Source organism: Stegastes partitus, unplaced genomic scaffold, assembly GCF_000690725.1.
Source record: "Stegastes partitus isolate 25-593 unplaced genomic scaffold, Stegastes_partitus-1.0.2 Scaffold1851, whole genome shotgun sequence".
NCBI classification, from domain to species: Eukaryota; Metazoa; Chordata; class Actinopteri; family Pomacentridae; genus Stegastes; species Stegastes partitus.
In genome coordinates this window covers 92,304-105,135 of record NW_007579582.1, presented here as the reverse complement: position 1 = coordinate 105,135, position 12,832 = coordinate 92,304, and the positions used below count along the sequence as shown (strand labels likewise).

The 12,832-nt window shown below is 44.6% G+C and overlaps 1 protein-coding gene across 1 annotated transcript in view; it reads left to right on the top strand.

Moving 5' to 3' along the window:
- The window catches only part of b4galt1l (DP-Gal:betaGlcNAc beta 1,4- galactosyltransferase, polypeptide 1, like), a 22,123-nt gene that overhangs the window by 4,780 nt on the left and 4,511 nt on the right, over window positions 1-12,832 (top strand). The window contains exons 2-3 of the mRNA XM_008302651.1: window positions 2,417-2,652; window positions 11,734-11,921. Of these exons, the coding sequence (XP_008300873.1) occupies window positions 2,417-2,652; window positions 11,734-11,921 (424 nt within the window). The remainder of the gene's footprint in view (window positions 1-2,416; window positions 2,653-11,733; window positions 11,922-12,832) is intronic.

Sequence of the window (12,832 nt, the reverse complement as noted above, 5' to 3'; positions counted from 1 at the left end):
AGATAGACACTAAACTAACTCAGACACTAAACTAATTCAGATAGACACTAAACTAACTCAAAGAGACACAAATGACCTAATGTGTGTGAAACTGGTTTCAGGAACTGATGGTGTTTATTCGGAGGACACTGGGGGTCAACACACACTGATGTATGTCTGATTTCACAGTCAACCTTTATTCACTGTGAACTTCACCAAACAAACCCAGTCAGCTCCAGCCTGTTTGCAACCCGAACCACTGGACGTTTGAAGCTTATCAAAACAGGAGCGTCAGATCCAAACTCAGCCGTTGTTTAACTCCGGTTTGGTGAGTTTGTGAGATGGCATGACAGAATCGGTGTTAATGTTCCCGCCTCCACACTTCATCGTCCTGTGTTTTGTTTTTGGCTTTTTTTTCTTGTGTGTGTGTGTAAAGTGTCTCTGAGCTATTATTATTATTATTGTTGTTGTTGTTATTATTATTGTTATTTTAGCTGAAGAGCAGCAGCCGTGAAGTGAAGTGATTGTTGGGGAACATGTGGTCTCAATGGGTTCTGATCCAGTCCAGTGCATGATCTGAGTCCGACAGGGAAACTGAGAATCTGTAAACGAGCTGCACTAAAAATCAGTTTATGTGAGAGTCTAATGTCATCTAATGTACAGTCTGAGCAGGACGACTAGACGTTAACTCACCTGAACATTAACGTACTGACATCTCAAAACCATGTACGTTACCCCCCAGAAAATGTCCAGAATCTGATTGTTAACTGACCAAAATGTCACCAATGTGAACACAGCTGACCAAAACGTGTCCAGCTGTGGTGATATATGGCACTGGAAGCCTGACTGTGGGTGGTCTGAGTCTTTAGAACAGCTTTTACTTTATAACACAATCACGCTGAAAATGAACTTTTAGTGAATGTAAGCTGTAGCACTGAGCAGATGTGTTCAGAGGCTGCTGTGGAGTGAATCACTCAGACGGTATGAAAGCCATCCTGTACTCCCCGTAGGAAGTGACTGCAGCTTTCCTCCACATGTTAGTTTCACTTCATGGCTGTAAAAAAGGAACTGAAGGCAGCTGTGGGAGGCCGTTGGATTCAGAGGAGTGAGGAGGGCTGGTAGAGTGGCTGCAGCTGCTCCTCTGCTGCTGTTTCAGATTCACACGTCATCACACGGCTTTGGACTGTGGACTCCGACATGTTCTGTGCTTCTACGGTCAAAGCGAAGACTCAGATCCTGCTGCTCTGTTTGCAAAACAATCTGTGTGTTAATGAGACTCACATACGTCTGTTCGGCTGCAACGAAAGATGATTCAAGATATAAAAGAGCAGAACGAACCAGAGCTGCTGTTTGACCCTCTGGACCCCAGAAGCTGCTGCTGCTGCATCGCTTTATTCAACTTGTTCTAGATCAAAATTTACAAAAGAACATGTCAGAATTAGAGCTAGGCTGATTATCGTGGCTGATATGTGGCATTTCTTTTGTATTTTTACAGACTGATTGACTCCGTGGTCCCAGAAATGAAGCTCAGTCAGAGGCTGCAAAGACCGAACAAGAAAACACAAGAACGTTAGCTCCTCTCACAGTAGCTAAGGCTACGCTAGCGGCTACGTTAGAAGGCAGCCAGGATTAAACAGAGTCTGGAAATCATAATTAATATTTCTTTAAGATCTGGCCCTTAGCGGACAATAAAAGTGATGAAAGGTGAAATAGAGAAGAACACCAGATGAAGCTGCAGGATACAAACTGACCAGTGCATCTCACACAGAGGACAGATGGAATCACTCCTATTTCACATATTCACTTACAGTCACTCTTATTATAAAGAATCCTGCTAGTCTGCTACCACATCCTGGTAAAACATTGCGTTTAATGTGTGTTATCGGCCTTTGTCCATTACCCATAATCGGCACAGGTATCTACTCCATAAAAACCAAAAAGCCGAATCGGTTGATCCCTAATCAACAGCTGACGACTGATCAAGTCTGTAAATGACAGGAGACTCAGCTGTCGTCTTTCCAGAACCAAAGCTTTTTTTAAAAAAAATGTTTATTTGGCCTTTGTTTCTGTGAAGAGAGACAGGAACGTAGGACGGACACGCAGCAAGTCAGCCAGGGGTCGGACTTGGTCAACAGCCGCTGGTTCGGGGGCCTCTGCCCCCTATACATGGGTCGCCTGCTCAACCTGTTTAGCCACCAGGGTGCCCCAAGACCAAAAGTTTTAATAAAACACAACAGAATTGATTTATCCGGGCTCAGCTGTAGAATCCTGATGTTTGTCTGTCTGTCCATCCGTCACCACGATGCGGTTTTAGTGTCTGCAGACTTAGTGTCCATGATGTGCAGGTGTTTGTGATTAACCACCTGCAGTCAGTTCAGGTGTTTCTGTGTCACGAATCATCAGATGTTTGAGGCTCACCGGTGTTCTCCGTCCTCAGTGGGTCCTCTGCGGGTCGAGTTCAACATACCTGTGAGCCTGCAGCAGATAAAGAAGGACAACCTCCGGGTGCAGCCGGGCGGACGCTTCAGGCCCGCGGACTGCGAGGCGCTGCAGAAAGTCGCCATCATCATCCCATTCCGCAAGCGAGACGAGCACCTCAAGTTCTGGCTGTACTACCTGCACCCCATCCTGCAGAGGCAGCAGCTGGACTACGGGGTCTACGTCATCAACCAGGTACGCTGTGACGTCACGTCAGCTCTGAGGGCGGGGAGGTGATCGGATGAAGACATGGTGACATGAGAACGTGTTCCCTGCTCTGATCTCTTACATGCTGCAGTCCTCTGCAGACATTTAACTCATTTTAGGACAATTTCTGTGTCGTTATTTTGACCAAGTTTTAAGTCATTTTAGACAATGAGTGGGCTGCACGGTGGATCAGTGGTTAGCACTGTCGCCTCACAGCTAGAAGGTCGGTGGTTGGCGTCCCGGTGAGGACACCCGGGATCTTCCTGCGTGGAGTCTCCATGTTCTCCCCGTGCAGCGTGGGTTCTCTCCGGGTTCTCCGGCTTCCTCCCACAGTCCAGAAACATGCTGAGGTTAATTGGTGATTGTAAATTGTCCGTAGGTGTGAATGTGAGTGTGCTTGGTTGTCTGTCTCTAAGTGTAGCCCTGTGATAGACTGGTTACCTGTCCAGGTGAACCTGCCTTCACCCTGAGTCAGCTGGGATAGGCTCCGCCCCCCATGACCCTAATGAGGATGAAGGTGGAGAGATGATGATGGATGGATGGACAATGAGTCATTTTGTGAGTAATTCTGAATGTGTTTCAAGCTGTTCTGAAACCGTTCAAGCTGTTCGTGTGTTCGTTAATCTGAACCGGTCAGAGTTGGTTATGACCAGCTTCAGATGATTTTAATGTTTAGGTGAGTGTTGAGTCCTTTTATAGGGCAGCGTTGTAGTTATCTGAACAACTTTTAGGGAGTTTGGACAGCTTTTGTCATTTTAGACAGGTCATTTCTTTATGTTTAGTTTTTACAGCTGCTCAGTGATGCTGGACAGACTGTCAGTTACTTTGCACAAAGGTCCAAATCACCTTGAAGAATTTTTTGTCTTTTTCTAACAATTGTGAATTATTGTGGCCAATAATAACGTCACATGGTGCAAATGGACTTACAGAGATCTCTCTAACTGTGGCTTGACTGGTCAGAGCATAAAGTAGATATCTGGAGTAACAGAACTCGACTGTTGGAGGCGTCGCTACGCCTCCTCCAGTCGCTCTGATAACCCTAACCTGTTCGGTGGCAGGAGGGCTTGTCGTACATGTGTTTCCTTCAGAACAACAGCAGGTGTGTTGCTGCAGGTCAGCGATAAGGCAAAGTCACACCTTCACACTGCTTTGTTTCAGGTGACAGGAAAAGATTAACTTATCATAACTGGAGGTATGAAAGCAGCTCTGAGATCATGAAAACATGGAGATCAGGCAGCGGGAGTGTTCACTACATCACCTGAGTGAAGCAGCTGCTGGCATCCACATCTGTACCTCAGTGGAAACAGCACAACCACGGATAGATAGACGTGTCTGGTAGAGCGGTTGTTCTCTAACCACAGAGTCGGTGGTTCGATCCCCCGCCCCTCTACCGCTGGAGCACCGTGCATGGCAGCTCTGTGGCCGTTGGTGTGTGAATGGATGAATGAGAAAACACTGTAAAGCGCTCCGAGTGCCGCTAAGGTAGTTATATTGACCATCTGTGCAGGATGACACAATTACTACGAAGACTTTTCTTTATCCTGAATTCAACATGTCCAACAGCTGTTCCCAACCCTGGACAAAATGGAGGCGCCGCATACTGTAGATCAGGGGTCTCCAGTCCTGGTCCTGGAGGGCCACAGTCCTGCATGTTCTAGATGTTTCCATCTTCCAACACACCTGATTCACATGATCAGGATGGTTATAGCTGATCATTTGGATCAGGTGTGATGGAAGAGGGAAACATCTAGAACATGCAGGACTGTGGCCCTCCAGGACCAGGATTGGAGACCCCTGATCTACAGATATTTAACCATCTCACAGCCTGCAGTTCACCTCAACACTCATCTTCTGTTTTTTATGTTTTTATTAAAAGACAAGAGTTATTCACCAATCTTAGTTGCCAAAAACAGTGAATACAGAGTCCACAATAATATTATTACCCAGAAAATGTGCCGTTTACTTTTGTCTCTTTCCCATTTTTTTGTAAAAAATAAAGAGAACAATAGACATCCTGAAAGTAAACAACAAGTGTATTATTGTCCATCACAAATGTTTGTTTACTTTAATTAACCAGGTGGGTTAATTGAGAACAAATTCTCATTTACAGTAACGACGTGGCCAAGAGGCAACACAGAACAGCAAATACAACAAAGGCAATACGTCCATAAAAAACTATCAATACACAAACAAAACATCACAACAAAAGGCTTAACGATAAAATACAGTAAGAGCAGGTAGAGGACTGGGTCAGGAATGCCTTCACCATATTTTAAAAGATGATAAAGCTGTAAAAGAGAAATTCATGTCAATGTTTGTGAAAACAACCAAAGCAAAGCCACCATCTGTACCGAGGCAGAACATGTGTTCTACACAGCATCAGGCGTTCACAGCCGAGTCCGTCATGGAGGAGGATGGAGGACGCTTTTCTCTTTTTACAGCAAACGTTTAAAACAAGACGTACAATAAAGTGCTTTGGATGAAATTTCACAATCCTTTTTGACAGACTGTATTTTTTCTCAGCCTCTTTCTGGACAGTCTGCGTTCTGGGAGCAGGTTTCATGTGTTTTCTCAGAGAAAGGCTTTTTCTTAAACACGCCTTAGCAGAGGGAGGTTGTCTCATCCTGTTGGGCCCCCCAGGGCTTTATTCAAAGTGTTCAACCTGAGCTGCAGTGATTTGAGTGCACACACACACACACACACACACACACACACACAATGTGATAGGCTTGTTTTAACTGCATGTAAATGAGCTGGTCAGCTGTTGTACCTGCAGACAGCTCCAGGATCAGATTACACCTGAACCCAGGTGACCCGACATCTGCAGAACAGTAGTGAAGCTAAACTGGATGTACTGAATGTACGATGGTCATGAGTGGGTCAGTGTTCTGCCCGATGGTGTTCAGTTTGCTGTCATAAAGGAAGAAAGAAGACGAAAAATGGTCACATTTAAGAAGCTGCAGTTACAGAATTGTGATTGTTTTTATTAGTTGTTGCAGATTCATTTGCTAATGAGTCAAATAATCGATCAATATTTGCAGCTTATCCTGTCCACTGTACGTCTTTGAACTCCTCCGTCAGAAGGACCAAACACTGTCAGAACAAGGCGGCGAACACAACCACCTCAGACTGAACTCATCCTCATAGTGTGTTCACTGGTGTGAGTCAAGTTGTGTTGTTGCAGCTTCCTACATGTGAACATGTTTTGGGAGATGTCGTTCCTCCTTTGTGCCAGAAAGCTGAATGTCTGTGGACAAAGAAAGACTTCTGAGGAAACACTGATGGACATTTTTCAACACTTCCTGATGTTTGTGAACCTAAACAGCTGATTCGTCTGGAAGACCACCAGCAGATTAGTTGTTAGAGAGGTTCTGGGAGCTACCAGGTAAATGAAGTAAAGCACACCAATGATTGAAGAACACGTGCAGAGACCTCGATGAGCTGAGATCCTTCGACAAACAGGAAAAACGATTCAGAATCAAATCTGTTGAAGAAGAAAGCATCAAGCATTCAGTGGCTCTAAAGTTTAGTGTTCGTCCCTCAGAACTGGAATTTGAGAATAAAATGAGAAGTGTGCAGTTCAGCCTGTGGTGTTTAAAGTCAAATCGGTTACCTGACGTGTCCACACAGCAGCTGAACTTTGTTTTACAGTCAAATGAGTGAAGACAATCGACTGGAGTCTCCTTGAGGCATCAGATCCTCCTCTGACTGAGCTCCACTACATTCACAGGGCAGTCATGTCAACAACAGGCTGAATAGGAAGAAGCATGATTAAAGAGTCTGACAATACCAGGGATCAGCAGCAGGGATGTTGGACTGCATTTCAGGATCCGGATCGGTGTGACACAAAGGCAGGATGCTACATGTGCTCATGTAGAATGATGTTCTACAGTAGCAGCATGGTCAGTCAGTTAGCAGCTAACTGATAGCATGTACTGATCACAGTGTGTTTGGTGCTGATGCTGCTGTTGTGTGTTCCTCAGTCAGCTCTGTGACACATGATGCCACTGTGGTACAGGAGCTCCAGCTGGAGGTCTTTAGCCTCCACACAAGTCTTTGTCATGGTGCCTGTTGCTAGCTGGACCCCCACAGGGCTCCCTGGGTTGATTTGACTAACTTCAATGTACTAATGTGTGTGTGATCCAAGTAGGAAAGGTGAGTTCACAAACCTGCCAACTAACTGGTTACCAAACAGTTTCTTCACCAACGTGTTTGTAATTATTATTATTATATATAATTATGAGCTGAAGTAACAGCAGTATTATATTATTACCTGTCGAACACAGGTGTGTTCCCACGGCCAGCAACAGCAGGAAGCGTATCACACCTGTGAAGGCTGACGGAGGAGCAGGTAGCCCTTCTGTCTGTCAGAGATTCTTCTTAACCACATCAAACAGCTCTTATGACATCCGAAAGATCCAAGAACGTCTCTCTGAATAATAATAACAATAATAATAATAATAATAATTACCATCATCATTATTCATCATTATTGTCGTCATAGTAAAAGTATTTAAACTCATAATGGAGACAGTGACTAGTGATCCAAGCTGCTCCTGTGGTTCTCCAGAACATTGATCATGGACCAGATACTACACTGGGTGAAGTTTGGTCCAACACGTTCTGAAGGAGCAGGTCTGATCAGACCAGAGCCTCTCCCTCTATCAGAGGGTGCAGCTGCTCAGCATTCCCTCTGAGTCTACCTGCAGACCAGGACTGGATCCTTCTCCAGAGCAGGTCTCTGAACCCAGTGACTATGGATGGACATTAGGGGTACATGGGTATGAGCCAGGTCCACCACTAGACCCCACGGCTCCTGAGGAGCTACTGAAGTTCACCAGCTGTGATTGTCATGGAGGTTGCAGCGACTGGCAGCTGCCAGAAGAACCGGGTCACCAGCATCTGGGCCTGTGGAGTCTGTACAGGCATCGTAGACGTAGACATAGCTCTGAGTGTTGTATGAGGATGTGAAATAAAAGCTGCTGTGGATGTAAATGTAAAGTGGGAGTGGCCTTGTTCAACAGTGGAGTGTTTGTGGTGAAATATAAACGCTGACGATCAGCTCAGAGTCATGAACACACCCTGATCTGACCTCATGAGTTACTGAAGGCTGATGATCGACCATCATCTATTGGGACCCTGACTGGAGCAGGTTTATTCAGGGTTGAACTTCAACACTTTAAACCTGTTACTACACCTTGACACACATGTTGGTGAAGGAATAGTTTGGTAGCATTTAGTTGGCAGATATTCATGTTTTACCCTGACCGTCAGATTATCAGCACATGTACTAAATATGGAATCACTGAACACCTGGGCCTGGATCAGGGACATTTTATTCATGTGTTGGAACATTCATCAATATTTTTCAGACATGTTTGTTAATGTTTGAGGACATTTTTCAGTTATTTTATCGTTATTTTCAAGTGATTTCTAAGATATTTTATATGTTAGACATTTTATTCATATTTTAGGAATAATCTTCAGATGTTTATTAATATTTTTATTGATTTTATTGTTTTATTTGTTATTATTTTTGGAACATATTTTTATGTAATTTTATTAATATCTTTGAGGACATTTTAAATATATTATCAGAAATTTTCATATCATTTTGAGTGCATTTTTCTGGAATTTCATTAATATTTTAAAGATGATTCAAGGACATTTTTGGGACAGTTTCGTTATATTTCAGGGCCTTTCCGTGCATTTTATTGGTTACTGTTCATGACATTCTTTGGACATTGATGGTGGGACTTGGTATCTACAGACACTCACTAATAAAATGCTGCTCTACTTACTACCCAGTGAAGACCTTGAGCTGTGTAAACGCTGATAAGACCATGTGCTGTCTGCAGCGGAGCTCAGCTACACGTGCAGCTGTGGTCACGTGTTGAGACGCAATAATGAGCTGCATGGATTCACTGATAGAACAGTCATCTGCTGCTGCTGCTGTTTGCTTGTTTGCTTGTCAGTGACTCACAGTTGTTCTTCTCTCTCTTGTCCTTCCTCCTCCTCCTCCTCCTCCTTTATTTTAGTTCCTCCTCACTCTGTGTCTCTTACCTCCTCCCCCTCCTCACCCCTCCCTTTGCATGTCAGGCATTTCTGACCAATGGCTGCGGTCGCCGGAGACACCGAGGCCCGCCCCCCTGCTTGGTCTCGGCCAATAGCAGCCGGTGCTGGCTGCGGGGTCGCACTGGTAATACGGGCTTCTTTCTTCTCTGTTTTTCTACCTGCTGCTACTGTTTTCTGTTTTCCTGCCATGTGAACACAAAGCAGAGCTGACAGACACATGTTCAGGTGAAGCAGCTTCAGCTGCAGACTTCCTGTCAGGCTTTACCAACCTCTTTGTCTCCAAGCAGCCACATCACAGGTTGACTGTTCAAAAAGTGAAGTTGCTCAAAGACACCAGCTATACGATCATGTACTCCTTGTTTTTGTCAAGCCCTGCATCATTATACAGTATCCAGCAGCTGTGAGCACAAACCTGTGAGCTCACTGTATCCCCTCACAGTAATCAGATTACTTTTGCAGAACAGAAGAGTATTTGCTCTGATGTCACATTACAAACTACGAATTTAGATTGACTGTCTTAAAAACGCAGACCCCACAATAGGCAGCAGAAGTCAGTCAGTCAGTCTTCACCTTTATCTTTGATGACACATTAATGAATCTGGAGTCCACACGTTTCTGTACAGATGTTCTGACATTCTTCACAGGTTGTTGCTCTACCTATCTCCTTAAAATACCCCAAAGGTCTGCTTTTTGAATTCAAGTCAGGACAGGAACTTGTGCAGGTTATTCTTTGGTAGAAGCTCTGGTGGGACTTTGTGCTCCGGATGGTTCCTCTTCTTCAAGCTTCTGCAGACTGGGAGCCATCTGGTCAGCCAGTATTTTGGTTTATCCTCAGATGTTCATGGTGATCTACAGATATCATCTCCGCAACACTTTTTGCACTCATGCAGCCCCATATCATGATGCTGCCACCTCCGTGCTCGGCTGTCAGGACTGTGCATCCACTGTGGTGCTACCGGCCACAAGTGTCCTTCAGCAGTTCATTGTTAGGAGGATGGCCACTACATTTCTGATGAGTGCTTCTGTGGCTCCTTCTAGACCTCCTGATCACAAGTGCAGCTGTGTTTCTCTGATCTTTACTTGCCATCAGTCTTCCTGTATTCTTTCTGAAGTCTCACAGTCATATTTTTAGTTGCTCTGGCAGTATTTTCCACGTGGAGCCATGATGCAGACATGCAGATGGATACAACCCACAGCTTACAAACTGATTTTAAAACCCTGTTTTTGCAGTTGGGCTGATTGGAAATCACAGGTGGTTAGTTTTCACAGCTTTTCTGACTTGTGTGTCAACAGCACACAGCTGGATTCACTTGTGCTGCATTGAGTTTCTAGCGTGGGACCTGAGTCTTTGTGAAGTGTTTGTTTCTGTCCGTTCCTCAGAGCGATCACTCTGCTGTTCAACTGACAAATAATGCAGCACTCACAGACCGCAGCGTGAAACTATCCAACTGTGCAGATCGAGCTTGTTTATACTTGCTCAGATGCCATGACGTGTCTTCTGCTGCAAAGGATTGTGGGTCGGAATGGGAAGAAAACGAATGCAGCAGGACGTCCTGATGTTTCAGTAATGCGACCAACTGTGTGTCTGGACCTACAAAGTCCTGTTCTGGCAGACAGTGTCGTACATTTGTGTGAGACAGGAAGCCTCCGGACGGCAGGAGGAGCTGAACAGAACGTCCTGTATGAAGCTCATGTGAACCCTCAGCAGAGCGGCTGTCATGTCTGATGATAAAATGCAGATGTTAGCGGCAGGCCTTGGCTTGTCCTCGGCCATCAGTATGAACCGCCATGATTTATTGTGCATTCACTTGGCTCCTGTGTGTTTGTGAGCCTCGGGCTGTTAACAAACCAGCACACCTGTAGCTTTATTTCTGTAGTTTTTTTAGTATTTATAATGTCATCAGTGTACCGCTCGTGTTCAGACAGGCCGGGCACCGCTGAATTTATCATCCCAGTCCACATCTGTGATCTGCTACTTTTACAGCCACAGATCTGAGGACAGAAACACAAGCAGGTGACATTATTCTGATTTTCAGGACATTGTCCAGATATTTTTAGCACATTGAATACATATTTTTCACACAATTCATGTTTTTCGGAAATTTTTCAGAAATTTTCTGAATAGTTTTATGTTCCCAAGACTCATACACATGAAAACCAGGCATGTGCACGTGATGTGTGCACGTGATGTGTGCACAGAGAGCCGTGGCGGTGGGCACAAACCTCCCTCGTACACGAGTGTTTCTGATCCACATGCACTAATGTGTCCCATGAGGCCGAAGAAGCTGCAGCTGGCAGAGCAACATGAAACACCCTGCAGGTAATAAACACACCTGAGAGCAGGTGCTGGTTGTCTAGTAACCAGGGGGTTGTTTACTGCATCCAAGTACTGGTCATATGAGCGGAGAAGGGCTGACTCCCTGATTACCGACCAGATTCCTCTGCAGCGTACTTCTCAGGGACTCGGGACAGATCTCTGAATGTATAGAATAGAATAGAATAGAAAAATACTTTATTTATCCCAGGCCTGGGAAATTACTGAATTATTAATTGGCTTATTATTTATTATTAATTAGCTAACCCTTAACTAGCAGACGAACCACCAAACCAACAGCTAAACACTTCAAGAGGATCAAGAGTTTGAGTTTCTAACATTTCGTGTTGGTTTGTTGAATTTCTTGGGTATTCAGCACAAACCTGAACGGTACCAGCTGAGAGGGTCACTGTGATTGGCTGAGTGCTGATCATGTGATAAGGTTGATGTGTTGGATCTCTGTCATCATGCACCGGGCTGAAGATTCGTGGATAGCTCATTAGCTCTACAGCGTGCTGATGGTTTACACACTTTAGTCACCAGTTAAACACGACAAGTTGGATGTGATCAGATGAACATGACCAGTTAGATATAAGCAGGTAAACCACCAGTACCAGTAAAGTGTCATCTCTGTTCACTGAGCTCGGGATGACCCTGCGTCCGTCCATCTGTCTCTGCAGGACGGAGACGAGATCTTCAACCGAGCAAAGCTGCTGAATGTTGGCTACACAGAGGCTCTGAAGGAGTACGACTACAACTGCTTCGTGTTCAGCGACGTCGACCTCATCCCCATGGACGACCGCAACACCTACAGGTGCTTCAGCCAGCCGAGACACCTGTCTGTGTCCATGGACAAGTTTGGCTTCAGGTGAGACGAGCCTGCCCTGCAGTTTGACTTCAGCTGTTTGTTTTAAAAACAGATGCACAGTGTGATATCCCAATCTCTACAACATCTGTCCTGACAGAACTGTATCAGTCAATGTGTTCTGGTAACCTAATTTCTATTCATGATCAGCAGAAGAGTGTGTCCACAGCCACATCAGTTTGAAGGCATTCAGTAAATGATAGAAACTACAAATGGGACACCTGCTTCATTCACGCTTTCATTTGCAAATTTTACCTTCCTGTTTTCTACTGAAAACTAGTCCTACTGAAATAAACTGAAACCCTGAAAGCACAGACAGCTGTTGTCAGCCATAGCTCATTGCAACAGGCTGAAGCCTCCAAAGAACTACATTAACAGAAAAAGGCAAATAAATTCTTGTCAAGAATAAATTTTAATATAAAAATATATCGTTAGGTAAAATGAAATGAGAAACACTGACCTGACTTTAAATCCATTTCTGACTGCAGAGACACAATTTAATTCGTTTCAAAAACTTTATTTGTCCCTTGGGGAAAATTTAAGAAGGTCGTCAGTAAAATCTTAAACCGAGTTGTGACACAGAAGAGGAACAGCAGCTCCTACAAACTGGACGTCAAACTGTCAAGAGTCAGTCACAGCAAAAGACGAGAAAACAGAAAGTATAAACATCAAAATATCAACCTAAACAAACAGAAACGTATTCATATTTATGACTGAAATACTGAGCCTGATGATGATTGCATAGGTGTGCACCCCCTCTAAAGTGTGACTCACCTAATTCAACACACATGAAGAAAGCTGGTGCTAGAAGCCACACAGTCAGTGAAATGGAGACCATCTGAGGTCTGAAGACTCCTGAATCTGGAAGGTCCAGTCCCTGGTGGAGACAAGTGAGGGCGGCCACCAAGACTCCT